The sequence below is a fragment of the Oncorhynchus clarkii genome, chromosome 1 (assembly GCF_045791955.1).
Source record: "Oncorhynchus clarkii lewisi isolate Uvic-CL-2024 chromosome 1, UVic_Ocla_1.0, whole genome shotgun sequence".
Taxonomy (NCBI): domain Eukaryota; kingdom Metazoa; phylum Chordata; class Actinopteri; order Salmoniformes; family Salmonidae; genus Oncorhynchus; species Oncorhynchus clarkii.
Window position 1 is genome coordinate 83870285 of NC_092147.1, and position 26752 is coordinate 83897036.

At 48.6% G+C, this 26752-nt stretch overlaps 1 protein-coding gene across 1 annotated transcript in view; it reads right to left on the reverse strand.

The window, feature by feature from the left end:
* Window positions 1-26752, reverse strand: part of LOC139409794 (EH domain binding protein 1) — a 388012-nt gene that overhangs the window by 58923 nt on the left and 302337 nt on the right. The window contains exon 24 of the mRNA XM_071155208.1: window positions 17319-17442. Within this exon, the coding sequence (XP_071011309.1) occupies window positions 17319-17442 (124 nt within the window). The remainder of the gene's footprint in view (window positions 1-17318; window positions 17443-26752) is intronic.

The window sequence follows — 26752 nt, forward strand, 5'->3', positions numbered from 1 at the left end:
AAGGGGAAAGGAGAGGAGGGTTCTCAGTGATCATTTCCGTGCCAGTTTAGAAAAGTCTAAATTCTGCGTAGTCTCAGAACAGCAGTGGTTAGTTACCCCCCTCTACCCCCTTACCCCTTCCCACCCCTTCTACTCCCCCTGCCTCCCCCTCTCTCTCCCGGGGACTTCATCCACCCAGCTGGTTTTATCTGAAGATTGTCAGACAATGCCTAGAGGATCCCATCCCCCTAATCTTCCTAAAAACCCCCCTTTCATCCCAACTGGTAAAGAATGATAGAAAAGGGCTGCTGACACTGAGCTGGGAAACCACACTGCACATCTGGGAGGGGGGGGGGGGAGGGAGGGAGAGAGGGAGGGAGGGCGGGAGGGAGAGAGGGAGGGAGGGAGGGAGGGAGGGAGAGAGAGAGGGAGGGAGGGAGGGAGGGAGAGAGAGAGAGAGAGATTGTGTTCGTTAGGGAGGGGGGGGTTGGGGGTATTGGGGTGTTGGTGTAGTTAACTAATTAAATAGTTTTGCTGCTCAAACATTCAAATGGCCAAAGAGGAGATTAAGGGGGGGTGGGAGTTTTTACATTTTTAAATCTGTGTTCTGACCCAACAAACCACCCCCCCCCCAATCCCTGCAGTCACACACACACACACACACACACACACACACACACACACACACACACACACACACACACACACACACACACACACACACACACACACACACACACACCCTTAACTACCAGATTAGTTTGTTTCACCCCTCAAAGGGTTAAAAGGCAATAGGTTTAGGCACATTCCAGAGATGTTTCTCTCCCAAATACAACTGATTTTAAAATTGACTATAAGCACTTAAAGTCAGTGAGTTGTGAACTGCTGTCCATACTAACAACAAATATCTTTAACAATTTACAAATAACCTGGAAGCAACAGCCAAGAGAGCTTCTTTTCCAACTAGCCTCATCTCTATTGGCCTGTGAGTTAATTGATTAAACACAATTGAATTAATTTAATTGATTCATCCTTCCTTTCTCCCCTCTCTTTTTTGATGTAGAGTCTCCTTGTTTTTTAAAAGGCATTTTAAATCCTATGTAATTCTATTATTAAAAAGGTCACTGATAAAAACGTACAAATTCCTCCAAACTCTCCAAAACTTCCCACAGACATACCAGAGAAGCAGACAGACAAGACAACGACTCTGCCATAGCCGTTACCAAGACAACGACTCGTCCATAGCCGTTACCAAGACAACGACTCGTCCATAGCCGTTACCAAGACAACGATTCGTCCATAGCCGTTAACAAGACAACGACTCGTCCATAGCCGTTACCAAGACAACGACTCGTCCATAGCCGTTACCAAGACAACGACTCGTCCATAGCCGTTAACAAGACAACGACTCGTCCATAGCCGTTACCAAGACAACGACTCGTCCATAGCCGTTACCAAGACAACGACTCGTACATAGCCGTTACTAAGACAACGACTCGGCCTTAGCCGTTAACAAGACAACAACTCGGCCATAGCGGTTACCAAGACAACGACTCGTCCATAGCTGTCACCAAGACAACGACTCGTCCATAGCTGTTACCAAGACAACGACTCGGCCATAGCGGTTACCAAGACAACGACTCGTCCATAGCTGTCACCAAGACAACGACTCGTCCATAGCTGTCACCAAGACAACGACTCGTCCATAGCTGTCACCAAGACAACGACTCGGCCATAGCGGTTACCAAGACAACGACGCGTCCATAGCCGTTACCAAGACAACGACTCGGCCATAGCCGTTACCAAGACAACGACTCGTCCATAGCCGCTACAAGACAACGACTCGTCCATAGCCGTTACCAAGACAACGACTCGACTATAGCCGTTAACAAGACACCGACTCGTCCATAGCCGTTACCAAGACAACGACTCGTCCATAGCTGTTACAAGACAACGACTCGGCCATAGCTGTCACCAAGACAACGACTCGGCTATAGCCGTTAACAAGACACCGACTCGTCCATAGCCGTTACCAAGACAACGACTCGTCCATAGCCGCTACAAGACAACGACTCGTCCATAGCCGTTACCAAGACAACGACTCGGCTATAGCCGTTAACAAGACACCGACTCGTCCATAGCCGTTACCAAGACAACGACTCGTCCATAGCCGCTACAAGACAACGACTCGTCCATAGCCGTTACCAAGACAACGATTCGGCTATAGCCGTTAACAAGACACCGACCCGTCCATAGCTGTCACCAAGACAACGACTCGTCCATAGCTGTTACAAGACAACGACTCGGCCATAGCCGTTACCAAGACAACGACTCGGCCATAGCTGTTACAAGACACCGACTCGGCCATAGCTGTCACCAAGACAACGACTCGGCTATAGCCGTTAACAAGACACCGACTCGTCCATAGCTGTTACCAAGACAACGACTCGTCCATAGCCGCTACAAGACAACGACTCGTCCATAGCCGTTACCAAGACAACGACTCGGCTATAGCCGTTAACAGACACGGACTCGTCCATAGCCGTTACCAAGACAACGACTCGTCCATAGCCGCTACAAGACAACGACTCGTCCATAGCCGTTACCAAGACAACGACTCGGCTATAGCCGTTAACAAGACACCGACTCGTCCATAGCTGTCACCAAGACAACGACTCGTCCATAGCCGTTACCAAGACAACAACTCGGCCATAGCTGTTACAAGACAACAACTCGGCTATAGCCGTTAACAAGACACCGACTCGTCCATAGCCGTTACCAAGACAACGACTCGTCCATAGCCGCTACAAGACAACGACTCGTCCATAGCCGTTACCAAGACAACGACTCGGCTATAGCCGTTAAAACGACACCGACTCGTCCATAGCTGTCACCAAGACAACGACTCGTACATAGCCGTTACCAAGACAACGACTCGGCCATAGCTGTTACAAGACAACGACTCGGCCATAGCTGTCACCAAGACAACGACTCGGCTATAGCCGTTAACAAGACACCGACTCGTCCATAGCCGTTACCAAGACAACGACTCGTCCATAGCCGCTACAAGACAACGACTCGTCCATAGCCGTTACCAAGACAACGACTCGGCTATAGCCGTTAACAAGACACCGACTCGTCCATAGCCGTTAACAAGACAACGACTCGTCCATAGCCGTTACCAAGACAACGACTCGTCCATAGCCGCTACAAGACAACGACTCGTCCATAGCCGTTACCAAGACAACGACTCGGCTATAGCCGTTAACAAGACACCGACTCGTCCATAGCTGTCACCAAGACAACGACTCGTCCATAGCTGTTACAAGACAACGACTCGGCCATAGCTGTTACAAGACAACGACTCGTCCATAGCCGTTACCAAGACAACGACTCGGCCATAGCCGTTAACAAGACAACGACTCGGCATAGCCGTTACCAAGACAACGACTCGTCCATAGCTGTTCCCAAGACAACGACTCGGCTATAGCCGTTAACAAGACAACGACTCGGCTATAGCCGTTAACAAGACAACGACTCGGCCATAGCTGTTACAAGACAACGACTCGGCCATAGCTGTCACCAAGACAACGACTCGGCTATAGCCGCTACAAGACAACGACTCGTCCATAGCCGTTACCAAGACAACGACTCGGCTATAGCCGTTAACAGACACCGACTCGTCCATAGCCGTTACCAAGACAACGACTCGTCCATAGCCGCTACAAGACAACGACTCGTCCATAGCCGTTACCAAGACAACGACTCGGCTATAGCCGTTAACAAGACACCGACTCGTCCATAGCTGTCACCAAGACAACGACTTGTCCATAGCTGTTACAAGACAACGACTCGTCCATAGCCGTTACCAAGACAACAACTCGGCCATAGCTGTTACAAGACAACAACTCGGCTATAGCCGTTAACAAGACACCGACTCGTCCATAGCCGCTACAAGACAACGACTCGTCCATAGCCGTTACCAAGACAACGACTCGGCTATAGCCGTTAACAAGACACCGACTCGTCCATAGCTGTCACCAAGACAACGACTTGTCCATAGCTGTCACCAAGACAACGACTCGTCCATAGCTGTTCCCAAGACAACGACTCGGCTATAGCCGTTAACAAGACAACGACTCGGCTATAGCCGTTAACAAGACAACGACTCGGCCATAGCTGTTACAAGACAACGACTCGGCCATAGCTGTTACAAGACACCGACTCGTCCATAGCCGTTACCAAGACAACGACTCGGCTATAGCCGTTAACAAGACACCGACTCGTCCATAGCTGTTACAAGACAACGACTCGTCCATAGCCGTTAACAAGACAACGACTCGTCCATAGCTGTCACCAAGACAACGACTCGTCCATAGCCGTTACCAAGACAACAACTCGGCCATAGCCGTTAACAAGACACCGACTCGTCCATAGCTGTTACAAGACACCGACTCGTCCATAGCCGTTACCAAGACAACGACTCGGCTATAGCCGTTAACAAGACACCGACTCGTCCATAGCCGTTAACAAGACACCGACTCGTCCATAGCTGTCACCAAGACAACGACTCGTCCATAGCTGTTACAAGACAACGACTCGTCCATAGCTGTTACAAGACAACGACTTGGCTATAGCCGTTAACAAGACAACGACTCGTCCATAGCTGTTACAAGACAACGACTCGGCTATAGCCGTTAACAAGACAACGACTCGGCTATAGCCGTTACCAAGACAACGACTCGTCCATAGCCGTTAACAAGACAACGACTCGTCCATAGCTGTTACAAGACAACGACTCGTCCATAGCTGTTACAAGACAACGACTCGTCCATAGCTGTTACAAGACACCGACTCGGCTATAGCCGTTAACAAGACAACGACTCGGCTATAGCCGTTACCAAGACAACGACTCGTCCATAGCCGTTAACAAGACAACGACTCGGCTATAGCCGTTAACAAGACAACGACTCGGCCATAGCCGTTAACAAGACACCGACTCGGCCATAGCTGTTACAAGACAACGACTCGTCCATAGCTGTCACCAAGACAACGACTCGTCCATAGCCGTTACCAAGACAACAACTCGGCCATAGCCGTTAACAAGACACCGACTCGTCCATAGCTGTTACAAGACACCGACTCGTCCATAGCCGTTACCAAGACAACGACTCGGCTATAGCCGTTAACAAGACACCGACTCGTCCATAGCCGTTAACAAGACACCGACTCGTCCATAGCTGTCACCAAGACAACGACTCGTCCATAGCTGTTACAAGACAACGACTCGTCCATAGCTGTTACAAGACAACGACTCGGCTATAGCCGTTAACAAGACAACGACTCGTCCATAGCTGTTACAAGACAACGACTCGGCTATAGCCGTTAACAAGACAACGACTCGGCTATAGCCGTTACCAAGACAACGACTCGTCCATAGCCGTTAACAAGACAACGACTCGTCCATAGCTGTTACAAGACAACGACTCGTCCATAGCTGTTACAAGACAACGACTCGTCCATAGCTGTTACAAGACACCGACTCGGCTATAGCCGTTAACAAGACAACGACTCGGCTATAGCCGTTACCAAGACAACGACTCGTCCATAGCCGTTACAAGACAATGACTCGGTCAACGACTTACCTAACCAACATTCATGTACACAAAAAAAACAACGAGAGAGAGAGAGAGAGAAAAGGCTATGACAACACAACAACAAAACGAGGGAATGCTGATTACAGTAGACACAACAACCCCTCCCCTCCCTCCCTCCCTCCCTCCCAGAGTATTATAGTGGGAACACTTTTTCTTCTCTTGGTGCTGCCAGATTATACTGGGTATCCCATTAAAGTTGGTGAAATGCCATTCTTGTGTCTTTAAACCCTGGCATACGGGGTGAAGACGAGTCTTGCCTGCAGCTTACAAGGCTCCAGCACGGTGTCATCTGGACATAGTTACATTCATTAATGCTAAGCTTCTTTAGCAGCCATACGTTCCTGAAAGAACTGGAGGTCTGATAATATACCCGAAGCCGCAGACACTGGCTGTGTGTGTGTGAAGAGAGAGAGTCTGTCTGTGTGTGTGTGTTGGTGTGTAACTCAGAGAGTAACGCATCACTCTCACACCACTCATGTCGCTTCAAAATCAGCGTAACTAGAGCCTGTTGACTACACTACTATACTAGAGGCTGCTGACTACACTACCACACTAGAGGCTGTTGACTACACTACTATACTAGAGGCTGCTGACTACACTACCACACTAGAGGCTGTTGACTACACTACTACACTAGAGGCTGTTGACTACACTAGAGGCTGTTGACTACACTACTACACTAGAGGCTGCTGACTACACTACTACACTAGAGGCTGCTGACTACACTACTACACTAGAGGCTGCTGACTACACTAGAGGCTGCTGACTACACTACTACACTAGAGGCTGCTGACTACACTACTACACTAGAGGCTGCTGACTACACTAGAGGCTGCTGACTACACTACTACACTAGAGGCTGCTGACTACACTACTACACTAGAGGCTGCTGACTACACTACTACACTAGAGCCTGTTGACTACACTAGAGGCTGCTGACTACACTACTACACTAGAGGCTGCTGACTACACTAGAGGCTGCTGACTACACTAGAGGCTGATGACTACACTAGAGGCTGCTGACTACACTACACTAGAGGCTGCTGACTACACTAGAGGCTGATGACTACACTACACTAGAGGCTGCTGACTACACTAGAGGCTGATGACTACACTAGAGGCTGCTGACTACACTACACTAGAGGCTGCTGACTACACTAGAGGCTGATGACTACACTAGAGGCTGATGACTACACTACACTAGAGGCTGATGACTACACTACACTAGAGGCTGATGACTACACTACACTAGAGGCTGATGACTACACTAGAGGCTGATGACTACACTACACTAGAGGCTGCTGACTACACTAGAGGCTGATGACTACACTACACTAGAGGCTGCTGACTACACTAGAGGCTGATGACTACACTACACTAGAGGCTGATGACTACACTACACTAGAGGCTGATGACGACACTAGAGGCTGATGACTACACTAGAGGCTGATGACTACACTACACTAGAGGCTGATGACTACACTACACTAGAGGCTGATGACTACACTAGAGGCTGATGACTACACTACACTAGAGGCTGATGACTACACTAGAGGCTGATGACTACACTACACTAGAGGCTGATGACGACACTAGAGGCTGATGACTACACTAGAGGCTGATGACTACACTAGAGGCTGATGACTACACTACACTAGAGGCTGATGACTACACTAGAGGCTGATGACTACACTACACTAGAGACTGACGACTACACTAGAGGCTGCTGACGACACTACACTAGAGGCTGCTGACGACACTAGAGGCTGATGACGACACAAAATAATAATAACAAAGAACACTTAATTTATACTGAAGATACAAAACATATTGGTGGCCTGTCCCGTATGTCTGTGTGTAGGTCTGTCTGTCTGTGCGTAGGTCTGTCTGTCTGTGCGTAGGTCTGTCTGTCTGTAGGTCTGTAAGGTGCATTAAGCCATATGGCTGTATCCCCACCCACCACCACACACACCTCTGGCTGTATGGCCATATCCCCTCTTCCTCTCGTGTGATGCCTCTGCTCACAGAAAGGGATTAGGCAGCAATAAAACCCAGTGGCAATAATCTCATCATCCTCGAGTGCACTTTTTAAACATCTGTTCATTATGCGCCAGGCTAAAAACTGATTCAAACACACACGCAGTCTCACACACACACACACACAGTCTCACACACACACACACGCAGTCTCACACACACACACACGCAGTCTCACACACACAGTCTCACACACACACACACGCAGTCTCACACACACACACACGCAGTCTCACACACACACACTTCTTGTTTATCGCTTATCTAGAGTGCAGCAGGTGAGGGCGGCTCGGCGCCGTGCTGATCGCCATTCTTTAGATAATTGCGTCCATTGTTACAGGTTATATAGTCATTTGGAATAGGATGTAGGTATAAATAGTCATGTGGGCGAGTGGGTGTGTGTGTGTGTGTGTGTGTAGATAGGTACAGGGGGCAGGTGGGGTCGGGGGCATTCAGAAGAAGGCCAGAGGATTCCAAAACGCTGAATAGAAAACATTTAAATCCTATTCTGTATTTTGAATAGCTGAAATTTCTATAAATGTGATATTTTTCTTTGGGACAAATATCACACAATACAGGATGGATAATACTGATGATGTTGACAGGGCTATTTAGAATGATAACAATACAAAACCATTCAGCTCCAGTACCAAATAAATACTATTCCAAATAAAGACATTAAGTGTTAGATATATATTTGATATCTGAGGCCCCTTAGCGCCACACGGATGAAAAAGGAATCAGTCAAGTCCTGTATTTGATTTAAAATGTTTTCTTTCTTAGTGCAACACCTCCGTCTGACAGGAAGAGGCAGAGACACCTCCGTCTGACAGGAAGAGACAGCGACACCTCTCCGTCTGACAGGAAGAGGCAGCGACACCTCTCCGTCTGACAGGAAGAGACAGCGACACCTCCGTCTGACAGGAAGAGGCAGCGACACCTCCGCCTGACAGGAAGAGGCAGCGACACCTCCGTCTGACAGGAAGAGGCAGCGACACCTCCGCCTGACAGGAAGATGCAGCGACACCTCCGTCTGACAAGAAGAGGCAGCGACACCTCCGTCTGACAGGAAGAGGCAGCGACACCTCTCTGTCTGACAGGAAGAGACAGCGACACCTCCGTCTGACAGGAAGAGGCAGCGACACCTCCGTCTGACAGGAAGAGACAGAGACACCTCCGTCTGACAGGAAGAGGCAGAGACACCTCCGTCTAACAGGAAGAGGCAGCGACACCTCCGTCTGACAGGAAGAGGCAGAGACACCTCCGTCTGACAGGAAGAGGCAGCGACACCTCCGCCTGACAGGAAGAGGCAGAGACACCTCCGTCTGACAGGAAGAGGCAGAGACACCTCCGTCTGACAGGAAGAGGCAGCGACACCTCTCCGTCTGACAGGAAGAGGCAGCGACACCTCCGTCTGACAGGAAGAGGCATTGAAGTAATGAGAACAATAATATCAATGATAGTTATAATAAAGATGAAGATGATGATGATGGTAGAAATAGAGACAGTGGACAATGAAGGTATAGAATCAGACTAATAACAATAACTAAAAGACACACATATAATTTTACTATTGATACTCAAAGACTCACCTGATTAAAACAGAGAAATTAATTTATTTTAATTATAAATATTATCAATAATAATATTTATTATTATTTTTAACCGCTATGATGTGAAGGACACACACCAGCCCTGGGGTATCATATTGTAGTTATAATAATAACTAAAATAACAAACTTAAAATATATATATACAGTACCAGTCAAAAGTTGGAACACACCTACTCATTCAAGGGTTTTTCTTTATTTTTACTATTTTCTACATTGTAGAATAATAGTCAAGACATCAACACTATGAAATAACACATATGGAATCATGTAGTAACCAAAAAAGTGTTAAATCAAAATATATTTTAGATTCCTCAAAGTTGCCTTGATGGCAGCTTTGCACACTCTTGGCATTCTCTCAACCAGCTTCATGAGGAATGCTGTTCCAACAGCCTGGAAGGAGTTCCCACATATGCTGAGCACCTGTTGGCTGCTTTATCTTCAATCTGCGGTCCAACTCATCCCAAACCATCTCAACTGAGTTGAGGTTGGATGATTGTGGAGGCCAGGTCATCTGATGCAGTCCTCCATCACTCTCCTTCTTAATCAAATAGCCCTTACACAGCCTGGGAGGTGTGTTCTGGGTCATTGTCCTGTTGAAAATCAAATGATAGTCCCACTAGGCCCAAACCAGATGGGAGGGTGTATCGCTGCAGTATGCTGTGGTAGCCATGCTGGTTAAGTGTGCCTTGAATTCTAAACAAATCACTGACAGTGTCACCAGCATAGCACCGTCACACACCTCCTCCTCCATGCTTCATGGTGGGAACCACACATGCAGAGATCATCCGTTAACATAATCTGCGTCTCACAAAGACACGGCAGTTGGATCCAAAAATCTCAAATTTGGACTCATCACCAAAGGGCAGATTTCCACCGGTCTAATGTCCGGTGGAAAAGGTGGCTACTTTGAAGAATCTCAAATATAAAATATATTTGGATTCTTTTAACACTATTTTGGTTGCTACATGATTCCATATGTGTTATTTCATAGTGTTGATGTCTTCACAGTTATGTAGAAAATAGTAAAAATACAGAAAAACCCTTGAATAAGTAGGTGTGTCCAAACATTTATTAATATTTATTATTCTAACATTCGGTAAACGCTCTCCCAACGTGGTCAACTGCTATGCTGTGAAGGAAACACACCACTCCCGTCAGCCCAGGAATAAAGGTAATGTATCATCGTGATAAAATATGACTTTCGTTATAAATATCATCAATAACTATTATTATCACCCTAACATTAGGTGAGCGTTCTCCCAACGTTGTGAACTGCTATGCTGTGAAGGACACTCTACTCCCCCCAGTCCCGGAATAACAAGTTCATTAGGCAGAGAGCGGCGCCTCAGGAATTCAAATCCCCCCCCCCCCCCCCCCCGACCCACCGCCGCACTCTGATTGGCTGCCTGGCTTCCGTGCTCTGCGTCGGCACGGCGATGGGGCTCGTTAGAACCCTGCAGTAATTAAGAGCTGTTAGAAAGTGAATTCTCCCAACGCAGATTAGGAAATTAAACTATTTACTGATTACATATTAATACACACACAACAATGGGGCCTGCCATAAGCTTGGAAGGCCACCGAGGAATTAATGGCTGTACTTCATTACCATAAACAATGGAAGCATAGAAAGGCAGTTTTATGCCACTCTCTCTTCTGTAATGTGCCTGATATCAGAAGACACTTGACAATTCTTGTTCAATTATCTCTATTATTCAATGTGCTGTGAACTGCCTCCCAGTAAATAAATTAACCACCCCAATTACTTTGTATTCATCTGGGGAGAACCACCGTCTCGTACCGCGTAATAGAAAAAGAGAGAACCGGTGCAGAACTCAGAAAGCATTGCTGGGGGAAGAAACTGGGGAATACGGGGAGAGGAAGAGAGGGAGGGGGAGGAGAGAGAGGGAGGGGGAGGAGAGAGAGAGGAAATAAAGAGGTGGGAGAGAGAGAAAGAGAGAAGGGAGAGAGAAATAAAGAGGTGGGAGAGAGAGAAATGGATAGGAGAAGGAGAGAGAAAGAGAGAAGGGAGAGAGAAATGGAAAGGAGAAGGAGAGAGAGAAAGAGAGAAGGGAGAAAGAAATGGAAAGGAGAAAGAGAGAGAAAGAGAGAAGGGAGAGAGAAATAAAGAGGTGGGAGAAAGAGAAATGGATAGGAGAAGGAGAGAGAAAGAGAGAAGGGAGAGAGAAATGGAAAGGAGAAGGAGAGAGAGAGAAGGGAGAAAGAAATGGAAAGGAGAAAGAGAGAGAAAGAGAGAAGGGAGAGAGAAATAAAGAGGTGGGAGAGAGAGAAATGGATAGGAGAAGGAGAGAGAAAGAGAGAAGGGAGAGAGAAATGGAAAGGAGAAGGAGAGAGAGAAAGAGAGAAGGGAGAAAGAAATGGAAAGGAGAGAAAGAGAGAAATAAAGAGGTGGGAGAGAGAGAAATGGATAGGAGAAGGAGAGAGAAAGAGAGAAGGGAGAGAGAAATGGAAAGGAGAAGGAGAGAGAAAGAGAGAAGGGAGAGAGAAAGAGAGAAGGGAGAGAGAAATGGAAAGGAGAAGGAGAGAGAAAGAGAGAAGGGAGAGAGAAATGGAAAGGAGAAGGAGAGAGAAAGAGAGAAGGGAGAGAGAAATGGAAAGGAGAAGGAGAGAGAAAGAGAGAAGGGAGAGAGAAATGGAAAGGAGAAGGAGAGAGAAATGGAAAGGAGAAGGAGAGAGAAATGGAAAGGAGAAGGAGAGAGAAAGAGAGAAAATAAGAGAGGCAGCGAGAAGGGGAAGAGGGGGAGAGAGAAAAGGAGAGGAGGAAAAGATGGGGGGAAGAAAACGTGTTGAAGAAAACAGATCAAGAATGAGTCAACGGTCTCTTCTGATCCAACCACAAGCCCAAACACACACACACGTTAACAGAACAGTACGCTCCAGAACCAAGTTATTCAGATGTTTTCAGACCTCTAAAGTAGTCTGATGTCAAGATGAGTCTACATGCCATGCTATGGCCCTTCTTAAAGACCCCCCACATGGGACAGGACCAGCTAGACAGACAGGAACTGACATGGGACAGGACCAGCTAGACAGACAGGGCCTGACATGGGACAGGACCAGCTAGACAGACAGGGCCTGACATGGGACAGGACCAGCTAGACAGACAGGGCCTGACATGGGACAGGACCAGCTGGACAGACAGAAGCTGCCATGGGACAGGACCATCTAGACAGACAGACCCCCCCACATGGGACAGGACCAGCTAGACAGACAGAGGCTGCCATGGGACAGGACCAGCTAGACAGACAGACCCCCCACATGGGACAGGACCAGCTAGACAGGGCCTGTCATGGGACAGGACCAGCTAGCCAGACAGACCCCCCACATGGGACAGGACCAGCTAGACAGACAGGGCCTGCCATGGGACAGGACCAGCTAGACAGACAGGGCCTGCCATGGGACAGGACCAGCTAGACAGACAGGGCCTGCCAGGGGACAGGACCAGCTAGACAGGCAGGGCCTGACATGGGACAGGACCAGCTAGACAGACAGGGCCTGACATGGGACAGGACCAGCTAGACAGACAGGGCCTGACATGGGACAGGACCAGCTAGACAGACAGGGCCTGACATGGGACAGGACCAGCTAGACAGACAGGGCCTGCCATGGGACAGGACCAGCTAGACAGACAGAGGCTGCCATGGGACAGGACCATCTAGACAGACAGACCCCCCACATGGGACAGGACCAGCTAGACAGACAGAGGCTGCCATGGGACAGGACCAGCTAGACAGACAGACCCCCCACATGGGACAGGACCAGCTAGACAGGGCCTGTCATGGGACATGGGACAGGACCAGCTAGACAGGGCCTGCCATGGGACAGGACCAGCTAGCCAGACAGACCCCCCACATGGGACAGGACCAGCTAGACAGACAGGGCCTGCCATGGGACAGGACCAGCTAGACAGACAGGGCCTGCCATGGGACAGGACCAGCTAGACAGACAGGGCCTGACATGGGACAGGACCAGCTAGACAGACAGGGCCTGCCATGGGACAGGACCAGCTAGCCAGACAGAGCCTGCCATGGGACAGGACCAGCTAGACAGACAGGGCCTGACATGGGACAGGACCAGCTAGACAGACAGGGCCTGCCATGGGAAAGGACCAGATAGCCAGACAGACCCCCCACATGGGACAGGACCAGCTAGACAGACAGAGGCTGCCATGGGACAGGACCAGCTAGCCAGACAGGGCCTGCCATGGGACAGGACCAGCTAGCCAGACAGGGCCTGACATGGGACAGGACCAGCTAGACAGACAGACAGACCCCCCACATGGGACAGGACCAGCTAGCCAGACAGGGCCTTCAGAAGGTACTCACACCCCTCCACTTTATTAAAATGTTGTTTGACAGCATGAATTTAAAATGGATTCAAGTTAGATTGTTTTGGTCACTACACACAATAATGTCAAAGTGGAATTATGTTTTTCAACATTTTGACAAACTAATTAAAAATGAGAAGCTGAAATGTCTGGAGTCAATCAGTATTACACCCCTTTGTTATGTCAAGCCTAAAGTTCAGGAGGAAACATGTGCTGAACAAGTCACATAGTAAGTTGGATGGATTCACTCGGTCTGCAATACTAGTGTTCAACGTGATTTTGTAATAACTACCTCATCTCTTTTTACCCACACATACAATTATCTATAAGGTCCCTCAGTCGAGCTGTGAATTTCAAACACAGATTCAACCACAAAGACCAGGGAGGTTTTCCAATGCCTCACAAAGAAGGGCACCTATTGGTAGATGGGTAAATAAAAGCTGACATTGAATATCCCTTTGAACATGGTGAAGTTATTAATTACACTGGATGGTGTATCAATACACCCAGTCACTACAAAGATACAGGTGTCCTTCCTAACTCAGTTGCCGGAGAGGAAGGAAACCTCTCAGGGATTTCACCATGAGGCCAATGGTGACTTTAAAACAGTTACAGAGTTTAATGGCTGTGATTGGAGAAAACTGAGGACGGATCAACAACGTAGTTACTCCACAATACGAACCTAAACGACAGACTGCTTTACCAAGAAGACAGTGAATGTTCCTGAGTGGCCAAGTCACAGGTAAATACGTCAAGATATTTATTACATTTATTTATTTAACAATGACAAGTAGGACGTCTTGGAAAGTCCGGAGGGGAGGGGAGGAGGAGAGAAGAGTGAAGGAAGAGAGAGGGGAGGAGAGAGGAGTGGAGGAAGAGAGAGGGGAGGAGGGGAGGAGAGAGGAGGAAGAGAGGGGAGGGGAGGAGGAGAGAAGAGTGAAGGAAGAGAGAGGGGAGGAGGGGAGGAGAGAGGAGTGGAGGAAGAGAGAGGGGAGGAGGAGAGAAGAGGGGAGGAAAAAAAGAAAGAGAGGAAACAGGTGAACGAATACCGTTGCAGCCTTCGAGGACCAGGAAGAGAGGGAAATAGAAGAAGCGAATACAAACACTCCCCCCCCAACACTAACTCACTCCGTGTTTACCCAAACTACATTTCGTCCATGTCATTGAGTGATGCTACAAGGTGTTTCTGGGGACGTATACGGGGGTGAATTCTTCTCTCTCTGATACTACCAGTATTATTGTGTCGGCTGCATCCATCCTCCATCCTGCTGCCTCACTACCTGTCTACTATCTGATTATTTACAGGGGGGCTGGCTGGGCTGGAGCTGTGCAATATCAATCTGGCTCAAGGTGTGTGTTTGTGGAAAACAGGGTGTGGTGACAGTGTGTGTGTGTGTGTGTGTGTGTGTGTGTGTGTGTGTGTGTTTTCCAGTAAACAACGTATCCAGCTAAGGCTACTTTATCAGCAGTGGGGGAAAAAACCCTTCAGATTGACACAATGGTATTCACTCCTACAGGGGTAGAGGATATGGAAGGATGAGGGAGAGAGAGATGGAGGGAGACAAAGAGGGGTGGATGGAGAGGGAGGGGGAGAGAGAGATAGAGGGGGAGAGAGAGAGGGAGGGAGGGAGGGATGAGAGAAGGGATAGAGGGAGAGAGGAAGAGAGGAGAAGGATGGAGGGAGGCATATGCAACAAACAGAGATGGAGGGAGGGAGAGAGAGAGAGAAACAGAGAGAGGAGAGATGTCTCGATATAGGAGGAGCAGTAAAATCCTTAATCCCTCCACCCTGGTGTTGCTTTCTCCCCCTCTCTTCTCCCCCTCTCTCTCCCTCTCTTCTCCCCCTCTCTCTTCTCTCCCTCTCTCTCCTCCCCCTCTCTCTCTTCTCTCCCTCTCTCTTCTCCCCCTCTCGCTCTTCTCCCCCTCTCTCTTCTCTCCCTCTTCTCTCTCTCTCTCTTCTCCCCTCTCTCTCTCTCTCTACTCCCCCCTCTCTCTCTCTACTCCCCTCTCTCTCTCTTCTCCCCCCTCTCCCTCTCTTCTCCCTCTCTCGCTCTTCTCCCCTCTCTCGCTCTTCTCCCCCCTCTCTCGCTCTTATCCCCCCTCTCTCGCTCTTATCCCCCCTCTCTCGCTCTTATCCTCCCTCTCTCGCTCTTATCCCCCCTCTCTCGCTCTTATCCTCTCTCTCGCTCTTATCCTCTCTCTCTCTCTTCTCCCCTCTCTCTCTCTTATCCCCCTCTCTCTCTTCCCCCTATCTCTCTCCTCCACCCCCTCTCTCTTCCCTCCCCCCTCTCTCTCTCCCCTCCCCCCTCTCTCTCTCCCCTCCCCCCTTTCTATCTCTCCTCCCCCCTCTCTCTCTCTCCTCACCCTCTCCCCCCCCTCTCTCTCTCTCCCCCTCTCTATCTCTCCTCCCCCCTCTCTATCTCTCCTCCCCCCTCTCTATCTCTCCTCCCCCCTCTCTATCTCTCCTCCCCCTCTCTATCTCTCCTCCCCCCTCTCTATCTCTCCTCCCCCTCTCTATCTCTCCTCCCCCCTCTCTATCTCTCCTCCCCCCTCTCTATCTCTCCTCCCCCTTCTCTCTCTCTCCTCCCCCTCTCTATCTCTCCTCCCCTCTCTCTTTTCTTCCCTTTTTCGTAAGTCCGCTCTGTGGTGAGGATAAATTGTTTAGAGGCAGTAACAGAATGCTAGACTGCATCCCAAATGGCATCCCAAAGTGCACTACTTTAGACGGGAGCCCTATGGGAGATCTGGTCAAAAGTAGTGCACAATGTAGGGAATAGGGTACAATTTGTGCCGCAGTCCTATTCTGTTATTTCAGTACAGGACTCAATGGAACCGAGCCCCTTGGCTCAGACACCTGTCTGTTTCATGTCTCTACAAGGTTACCCATCAGCCAACGCTTTCCAACCACACCAATCAGCCTGTATGGAAGCCAAAAGATCACACTTCTGAGTGTGTGAGTCTGTGTGTGTATGTTGGGTTAAGTGTGTGTGTGTTGTGTTGTGTTCTCAGTGTGTGTGTTACCTCTTGCATTATTTTAAATGCCCCCCCCCTCTCACTTAACCCCCACCAATCATCCACCTCTCCCCTTCTGCTGCATATCATTGAAGACCAGATATGTACTGGGGGAGGGGGGGCTATGCATGGCTGAGCACACTGTTCAGTGTGAGCTGAGCAGGCTGGCTGGGCTCCCCCCACCCCACTATCAGGCTGGCTGGGGGCTCCCCCCCCACCACACTGGTGGGACACTATCAGGCCTGGTTATCATTTCCCATGAAGACTCTCTTATCACCCTGGCCCAGAGAGGTCTCCCCTTCTCTCCCCCCTTCGCTCTCCCACCATCTATCCTCCTTCTCCCCCTTCTATCACCCTCTACTCCCACTCTCCCCCATTTCCTCCCCCCTTTTCATATCCACCAGCCAGCCCCTCGTATCGCCTCCCTCCCTCCCTCCCTCCCTCCCTCCGTAGCTACACAACATTCACTGCTTCAAAGATTCCACACCGCATCCCAAATGGACCTCTATTCCTTATATAGTGCATTGGGGCTCCATAAAAGTAGTGCGCACTACGTAGGGAATAGGGTGTCATTTGGGACACTACAGCCTCACACACACTTCCCCAACTCCGTGAGAGTTTGTGTGAAACGCTCAATTTGCCAAAACAGTTTTCCAGTGTAATTGGGCTTGGTACCTGTGTCCATGAGATAGCGTAGCCTCTTCTCCACGCGCGCCGCCCGGGCGTCGATGTGGCGCTGCTCGCTCTCCAGAGCAGACAGCTCCCCGACAACGTACTGACTGGTGTCTTTGAACGCCTTCTGGTAGAGGGAGAACAGAGGGGGAGACGGGGGAGAAGAGAGAGAAGAGGGGGAGACGGAGGAGAACAGAGAGAAGAGGGGGAGACGGAGGAGAAGAGAGAGAAGAGGGGGAGACGGAGGAGAAGAGAGAGAAGAGGGGGAGACGGAGGAGAAGAGAAAGAAGAGGGGGAGACGGAGGAGAAGAGAGAGAAGAGGGGGAGACGGAGGAGAAGAGAAAGAAGAGGGGGAGACGGAGGAGAAGAGAGAGAAGAGGGGGAGACGGAGGAGAAGAGAGAGAAGAGGGGGAGACGGAGGAGAAGAGAGAGAAGAGGGGGAGACAGAGGAGAACAGAGAGAAGAGGGGGAGACGGAGGAGAAGAGAGAGAAGAGGGGGAGACGGAGGAGAACAGAGAGAAGAGGGGGAGACGGAGGAGAAGAGAGAGAGAGAAGAGGGGGAGACGGAGGAGAAGAGAGAGAGAGAAGAGGGGGAGACGGAAGAGAAGAGAGAGAGAGAAGAGAGGGGGAGACGGAGGAGAAGAGGGGGAGACGGAGAAGAAGAGAGAGAAGAGGGGGAGACGGAGGAGAAGAGAGAGAAGAGGGGGAGACGGAGGAGAACAGAGAGAAGAGGGGGAGACGGAGGAGAAGAGAGAGAGAGAGAAGAGGGGGAGACGGAGGAGAAGAGAGAGAAGAGGGGGAGACGGAGGAGAAGAGAGAGAGAGAGAAGAGGGGGAGACGGAGGAGAAGAGAGAGAAGAGGGGGAGACGGAGGAGAAGAGAGAGAAGAGGGGGAGACGGAGGAGAAGACAGAGAAGAGGGGGAGACGGAGGAGAAGAGAGAGAAGAGGGGGAGACGGAGGAGAAGAGAGAGAAGAGGGGGAGACGGAGGAGAAGAGAGAGAAGAGGGGGAGACGGAGGAGAAGAGAGAGAAGAGGGGGAGACGGAGGAGAAGAGAGAGAAGAGGGGGAGACGGAGGAGAAGAGAGAGAAGAGGGGGAGACGGAGGAGAAGAGAGAGAAGAGGGGGAGATGGAGGAGAAGAGAGAGAAGACGGGGAGACGGAGGAGAAGAGAGAGAAAGAAGAGGGGGAGACGGAGGAGAAGAGAGAGAAGAGGGGGAGACGGAGGAGAAGAGAGAGAAGAGGGGGAGACGGAGGAGAAGAGAGAGAAGAGGGGGAGATGGAGGAGAAGAGAGAGAAGAGGGGGAGACGGAGGAGAAGAGAGAGAAAGAAGAGGGGGAGACGGAGGAGAAGAGAGAGAGAGAAGAGGGGGAGATGGAAGAGAAGAGAGAGAGAGAAGAGAGGGGGAGACGGAGGAGAAGAGAGAGAGAGAAGAGGGGGAGACGGAAGAGAAGAGAGAGAGAGAAGAGGGGGAGATGGAGGAAAAGAGAGAGAAGGGGGAGATGGAGGAGAAGAGAGAGAAGAGGGGGAGACGGAGGAGAAGACAGAGAAGAGGGGGAGACGGAGGAGAAGAGAGAGAAGAGGGGGAGATGGAGGAGAAGAGAGAGAAGAGGGGGAGACGGAGGAGAAGACAGAGAAGAGGGGGAGACGGAGGAGAAGAGAGAAAATAAGAGGGAGGACAGAGAGACAAACAAATCAAATCAAATTTATCAAATTTTATTTGTCACATACACATGGTTAGCAGATGTTAATGCAAGTGTAGCGAAATGCTTGTGGAACGCGAAGCGAGGCGGCCATCTCTGTCGGCGCCGGAAGGCAGAGGACAGAGAGACAAACAGAAGGAAAGACAGAGGACAGAGAGACAAACTGAATGAAAGACAGAGGAAAGAGAGACAAACAGAATGAAAGACAGAGGACAGAGAGACAAACAGAATGAAAGACAGAGGACAGAGAGACAAACAGAATGAAAGACAGAGGACAGAGAGACAAAGAGAAGGAAAGACAGAGGACAGAGAGACAAACAGAATGAAAGACAGAGGACAGAGAGACAAACAGAATGAAAGACAGGACAGAGAGACAAACAGAATGAAAGACAGAGGACAGAGAGACAAACAGAATGAAAGACAGAGGACAGAGAGACAAACATAATGAAAGACAGAGGACAGAGAGACAAACAGAATGAAAGACAGGACAGAGAGACAAACAGAATGAAAGACAGAGGACAGAGAGACAAACAGAATGAAAGACAGAGGACAGAGAGACAAACAGAAGGAAAGACAGAGGACAGAGAGACAAACAGAAGGAAAGACAGAGGACAGAGAGACAAACAGAAGGAAAGACAGAGGACAGAGAGACAAACAGAATGAAAGACAAAGGACAGAGAGACAAAGAGAATGAAAGACAGAGGACAGAGAGACAAACAGAATGAAAGACAGAGGACAGAGAGACAAACAGAATGAAAGACAGAGGACAGAGAGACAAACAGAAGGAAAGACAGAGGACAGAGAGACAAAGAGAATGAAAGACAGAGGACAGAGAGACAAACAGAATGAAAGACAGGACAGAGAGACAAACAGAAGGAAAGACAGAGGACAGAGAGACAAACAGAATGAAAGACAGAGGACAGAGAGACAAACAGAATGAAAGACAGAGGACAGAGACAAACGGAATGAAAGACAGAGGACAGAGAGACAAACAGAAGGAAAGACAGAGGACAGAGAGACAAACAGAAGGAAAGACAGAGGACAGAGAGACAAACAGAATGAAAGACAGAGGACAGAGAGACAAACAGAATGAAAGACAGAGGACAGAGAGACAAACAGAATGAAAGACAGAGGACAGAGAGACAAACAGAATGAAAGACAGAGGACAGAGAGACAAACAGAATGAAAGACAGAGGACAGAGAGACAAACAGAATGAAAGACAGAGGACAGAGACAAACAGAATGAAAGTCAGAGGACAGAGAGACAAACAGAAGGAAAGACAGAGGACAGAGAGACAAACAGAATGAAAGACAGAGGACAGAGAGACAAACAGAATGAAAGACAGGACAGAGAGACAAACAGAATGAAAGACAGAGGACAGAGAGACAAAGAGGGGTTAGAATTCCTCATGAAACAGGAATCACATTCAGCATCAAAACATTGTCATTTATTAAACGGGAGAGAGAAGAAAGGGAGGGGGTTTTCTTTTAAACAGAAGTCTTTCATTAGAAGACTGAAAAGGCCCCACGATAATGGCCGCCTTGTTGTTGCTATTGTTCCCTTCTTCTTGTTGTTGTTTTGGTCTCCCTCCGTCTTCAGAGAGCGGTGGCTAGAGATAGACAGCAAAGCTTTACCAGAGAAGAAAGCGACTTTTATTTTAGCGTTTTAGTTCTAGTCGACACACTTGGAAACACTGTAGTCAGAAACACTGACTAGTTCCCTCCCGACACACGCTCCTCTACCCAAACCTTTTTCTCTTGTGATACACTATTATGCTCCCTCTTGTCCTAATTTACTCAACCTGTATGGATGGGGTCAGGGGTCACCCCCACGTTTACCTCTGAGTCATTCACACTCGTCCCCATCGCCCTTATGTCAGCCTACATGTCTAGTGCAGGGCTCACCAACCCTGTTCCTGGAGAGAGACCCCCCTGTAGATTTTAACTCCAACCCTGTTCCTGGAGAGAGACCCCCCTGTAGATTTTAACTCCAACCCTGTTCCTGGAGAGAGACCCTCCTGTAGGTTTTAACTCCAACCCTCCTGTAGGTTTTAACTCCAACCCTCCTGTAGGTTTTAGAACCAGGTGTGTTAGATGAGGGGTTTTCTTGCCAAGTGACCAATGATACCCCCACATCCAGGTTAACCAGCAGCCAATCATATGTTAACAAAATAATCACCACATCTCGTCTTATTATCAGGTGAATGATAACCCCACCCAGGTTAACCAGCAGCCAATCATATGTTAACAAAATAATCACCACATCTCGTCTTATTATCAGGTGAATGATAACCCCACCCAGGTTAACCAGCAGCCAATCATATGTTAACAAAATAATCACCACATCTCGTCTTATTATCAGGTGAATGATAACTGCTCGTAGAAGTAATCAACATGTAACAACAACAACTAGGATGAGGTGATACTATGACTAGGATGGTCTACTCTCCTTCCTTAGAGGATGAGTTGATACTATGACTAGGATGGTCTACTCTCCTTCCTTAGAGGATGAGGTGATACTATGACTAGGGATGGTCTACTCTCCTTCTCCTGCTTACTATTCCTTAGAGGATGAGTTGATACTATGACTAGGATGGTCTACTCTCCTTCCTTAGAGGATGAGGTGATAATATGACTAGGATGGTCTACTCTCCTTCCTTAGAGGATGAGTTGATACTATGACTAGGATGGTCTACTCTCCTTCCTTAGAGGATGAGGTGATACTATGACTAGGATGGTCTACTCTCCTTCCTTAGAGGATGAGTTGATACTATGACTAGGATGGTCTACTCTCCTTCCTTAGAGGATGAGGTGATACTATGACTAGGATGGTCTACTCTCCTTCCTTAGAGGATGAGTTGATACTATGACTAGGATGGTCTACTCTCCTTCCTTAGAGGATGAGGTGATACTATGACTAGGATGGTCTACTCTCCTTCCTTAGAGGATGAGGTGATACTATGACTAGGATGGTCTACTCTCCTTCCTTAGAGGATGAGGTGATACTATGACTAGGATGGTCTACTCTCCTTCCTTAGAGGATGAGGTGATACTATGAATTGGATGGTCTACTCTCCTTCTCCTGTTTACTATTCCTTAGAGGATGAGTTGATACTATGACTAGGATGGTCTACTCTCCTTCCTTAGAGGATGAGTTGATACTATGACTAGGATGGTCTACTCTCCTTCTCCTGCTTACTATTCCTTAGAGGATGAGGTGATACTATGACTAGGATGGTCTACTCTCCTTCCTTAGAGGATGAGGTAATACTATGACTAGGATGGTCTACTCTCCTTCCTTAGAGGATGAGGTGATACTATGACTAGGATGGTCTACTCTCCTTCCTTAGAGGATGAGTTGATACTATGACTAGGATGGTCTACTCTCCTTCTCCTGCTTACTATTCCTTAGAGGATGAGGTGATACTATGACTAGGATGGTCTACTCTCCTTCCTTAGAGGATGAGGTGATACTATGACTAGGATGGTCTACTCTCCTTCCTTAGAGGATGAGGTGATACTATGACTAGGATGGTCTACTCTCCTTCCTTAGAGGATGAGTTGATACTATGACTAGGATGGTCTACTCTCCTTCTCCTGCTTACTATTCATTAGAGGATGAGTTGATACTATGACTAGGATGGTCTACTCTCCTTCTCCTGTTTACTATTCCTTAGAGGATGAGTTGATACTATGACTAGGATGGTCTACTCTCCTTCCTTAGAGGATGAGTTGATACTATGACTAGGATGGTCTACTCTACTTCCTTAGAGGATGCGGTGATACTATGACTAGGATGGTCTACTCTCCTTCCTTAGAGGATGAGTTGATACTATGACTAGGATGGTCTACTCTCCTTCTCCTGTTTACTATTCCTTAGAGGATGAGTTGATACTATGACTAGGATGGTCTACTCTCCTTCCTTAGAGGATGAGGTGATACTATGACTAGGATGGTCTACTCTCCTTCTCCTGCTTACTATTCCTTAGACGATGAGGTGATACTATGACTAGGATGGTCTATTCTCCTTCCTTAGAGGATGAGTTGATACTATGACTAGGATGGTCTACTCTCCTTCCTTAGAGGATGAGGTGATACTATGACTAGGATGGTCTACTCTCCTTCCTTAGAGGATGAGGTGATACTATGACTAGGATGGTCTACTCTCCTTCTCCTGTTTACTATTCCTTAGAGGATGAGTTGATACTATGACTAGGATGGTCTACTCTCCTTCCTTAGAGGATGAGTTGATACTATGACGAGGATGGTCTACTCTCCTTCCTTAGAGGATGAGGTGATAATATGACTAGGATGGTCTACTCTCCTTCCTTAGAGGATGAGTTGATACTATGACTAGGATGGTCTACTCTCCTTCCTTAGAGGATGAGGTGATAATATGACTAGGATGGTCTACTCTCCTTCCTTAGAGGATGAGTTGATAATATGACTAGGATGGTCTACTCTCCTTCCTTAGAGGATGAGTTGATACTATGACTAGGATGGTCTACTCTCCTTCCTTAGAGGATGAGGTGATAATATGACTAGGATGGTCTACTCTCCTTCCTTAGAGGATGAGTTGATACTATGACTAGGATGGTCTACTCTCCTTCCTTAGAGGATGAGGTGATACTATGACTAGGATGGTCTACTCTCCTTCTCCTGCTTACTATTCCTTAGAGGATGAGTTGATACTATGACTAGGATGGTCTACTCTCCTTCCTTAGACGATGAGGTGATAATATGACTAGGATGGTCTACTCTCCTTCCTTAGAGGATGAGTTGATACTATGACTAGGATGGTCTACTCTCCTTCCTTAGAGGATGAGGTGATAATATGACTAGGATGGTCTACTCTCCTTCCTTAGAGGATGAGTTGATACTATGACTAGGATGGTCTACTCTCCTTCCTTAGAGGATGAGGTGATACTATGACTAGGATGGTCTACTCTCCTTCTCCTGCTTACTATTCCTTAGAGGATGAGTTGATACTATGACTAGGATGGTCTACTCTCCTTCCTTAGACGATGAGGTGATACTATGACTAGGATGGTCTACTCTCCTTCCTTAGAGGATGAGTTGATACTATGACTAGGATGGTCTACTCTCCTTCCTTAGAGGATGAGGTGATACTATGACTAGGATGGTCTACTGTCCTTCCTTAGAGGATGAGTTGATACTATGACTAGGATGGTCTACTCTCCTTCTCCTGCTTACTATTCCTTAGACGATGAGTTGATACTATGACTAGGATGGTCTACTCTCCTTCCTTAGAGGATGAGGTGATACTATGACTAGGATGGTCTACTCTCCTTCTCCCCCCCCTGTTTACTATTCCTTAGAGGATGAGTTGATACTATGACTAGGATGGTCTACTCTCCTTCCTTAGAGGATGAGGTGATACTATGACTAGGATGGTCTACTCTCCTTCCTTAGAGGATGAGGTGATACTATGACTAGGATGGTCTACTCTCCTTCTCCTGCTTACTATTCCTTAGAGGATGAGTTGATACTATGACTAGGATGGTCTACTCTCCTTCCTTAGAGGATGAGTTGATACTATGACTAGGATGGTCTACTCTCCTTCCTTAGAGGATGAGGTGATACTATGACTAGGATGGTCTACTCTCCTTCTCCTGTTTACTATTCCTTAGAGGATGAGTTGATACTATGACTAGGATGGTCTACTCTCCTTCCTTAGAGGATGAGGTGATACTATGACTAGGATGGTCTACTCTCCTTCCTTAGAGGATGAGTTGATACTATGACTAGGATGGTCTACTCTCCTTCTCCTGTTTACTATTCCTTAGAGGACGAGGTGATACTATGACTAGGATGGTCTACTCTCCTTCTCCTGCTTACTATTCCTTAGAGGATGAGTTGATACTATGACTAGGATGGTCTACTCTCCTTCCTTAGAGGATGAGTTGATACTATGACTAGGATGGTCTACTCTCCTTCTCCTGTTTACTATTCCTTAGAGGATGAGTTGATACTATGACTAGGATGGTCTACTCTCCTTCCTTAGAGGATGAGTTGATACTATGACTAGGATGGTCTACTCTACTTCCTTAGAGGATGAGTTGATACTATGACTAGGATGGTCTACTCTCCTTCCTTAGAGGATGAGTTGATACTATGACTAGGATGGTCTACTCTCCTTCTCCTGCTTACTATTCCTTAGAGGATGAGTTGATACTATGACTAGGATGGTCTACTCTCCTTCCTTAGAGGATGAGTTGATACTATGACTAGGATGGTCTACTCTCCTTCCTTAGAGGATGAGTTGATACTATGACTAGGATGGTCTACTCTCCTTCTCCTGCTTACTATTCCTTAGACGAAGGCAGAAGAAAAAGAGGGGAAAATGTGTATTCAAATTAGCTCACTAAAGATTCCTCGAAAAAAGACATGTATATTTAAATAAATATTTACAGCTGCTGATTCAACCTATTTTCTTAATAGGAAGAAGACCAGTGGAGAGGAGAGAGAGAGAGAGAGAGAGAGAGAGAGAGAGAGACAGGGAGAGAGAAAGAGAGAGAGAGAGAGACAGGGAGAGAGAGAGAGAGAGAGAGGGAGAGAGAGAGGAGAGAGAGAAAGTTAGATATTTTTATTCCACACAGGCCAGCACTTTTCTGGCACTCCCTCCTATGAGTGGGTGTGTGGTCTTCAAGAGAGTGTGAATCTGTGCTGATTCCCAGGCCTCTTCTCCCTCTCTACCTCCCTCCCTCTTCCTCCTGCTCTCTCTCTATCACATTTCTCCCAGGCCCCTTCTCCCTCTCTACCTCCCTCCCTCTCCCTCCTGCTCTCTCTCTCTATCACATTTCTCCTCCTCAAATCAATTTTACACATGATCAGACCATTCCCTTGCATGGCGGCCTGGACCCAGCCTTAATTAGACCTGAGACATTACCATATATATTATATTAATACACACATCATTCAGCAGCTAATTCAGGACTGATGGGGATAATGGAAAGGTTGAACACCCATTAACCTCAGGGACCGGCAGGGGAGTCAGGGAGGTAGGGGGGGTCAGGGAGGTAGGGGAGAGGGGGGAGACAGGGAGGTAGGGGAGAGGGGGGAGTCAGGAGAGAGAAGGAGGTAGGGGAGAGGGGGGAGACAGGGAGGTAGGTAGGGGGTCAGGGAGGTAGGGGGGGGGTCAGGGAGGTAGGGGAGAGGGGGGAGTCAGGGAGGTAGGGGAGAGAGGGAGGTAGGGGAGAGGGGGAAGACAGGGAGGTAGGGGAGAGGGGGGAGTCAGGGAGGTAGGTAGGGGGTCAGGGAGGTAGGGGGGGTCAGGGAGGTAGGGGAGAGGGGGGAGTCAGGGAGGTAGGGGAGAGAGGGAGGTAGGGGAGAGGGGGAAGACAGGGAGGTAGGGGAGAGGGGGGAGACAGGGAGGTAGGGGAGAGGGGGGAGTCAGGAGAGAGAAGGAGGTAGGGGAGAGGGGGGAGTCAGGGAGGTAGGGGGGGTCAGGGAGGTAGGGGAGAGGGGGAAGACAGGGAGGTAGGGGAGAGGGGGGAGTCAGGGAGGTAGGTAGGGGGTCAGGGAGGTAGGGGGGGGTCAGGGAGGTAGGGGAGAGGGGGGAGTCAGGGGAGAGAGGGAGGTAGGGGAGAGGGGGAAGACAGGGAGGTAGGGGAGAGGGGGGAGTCAGGGAGGTAGGGGGGGTCAGGGAGGTAGGGGGGGTCAGGGAGGTAGGGGAGAGGGGGGAGTCAGGGAGGTAGGGGGGGTCAGGGAGGTAGG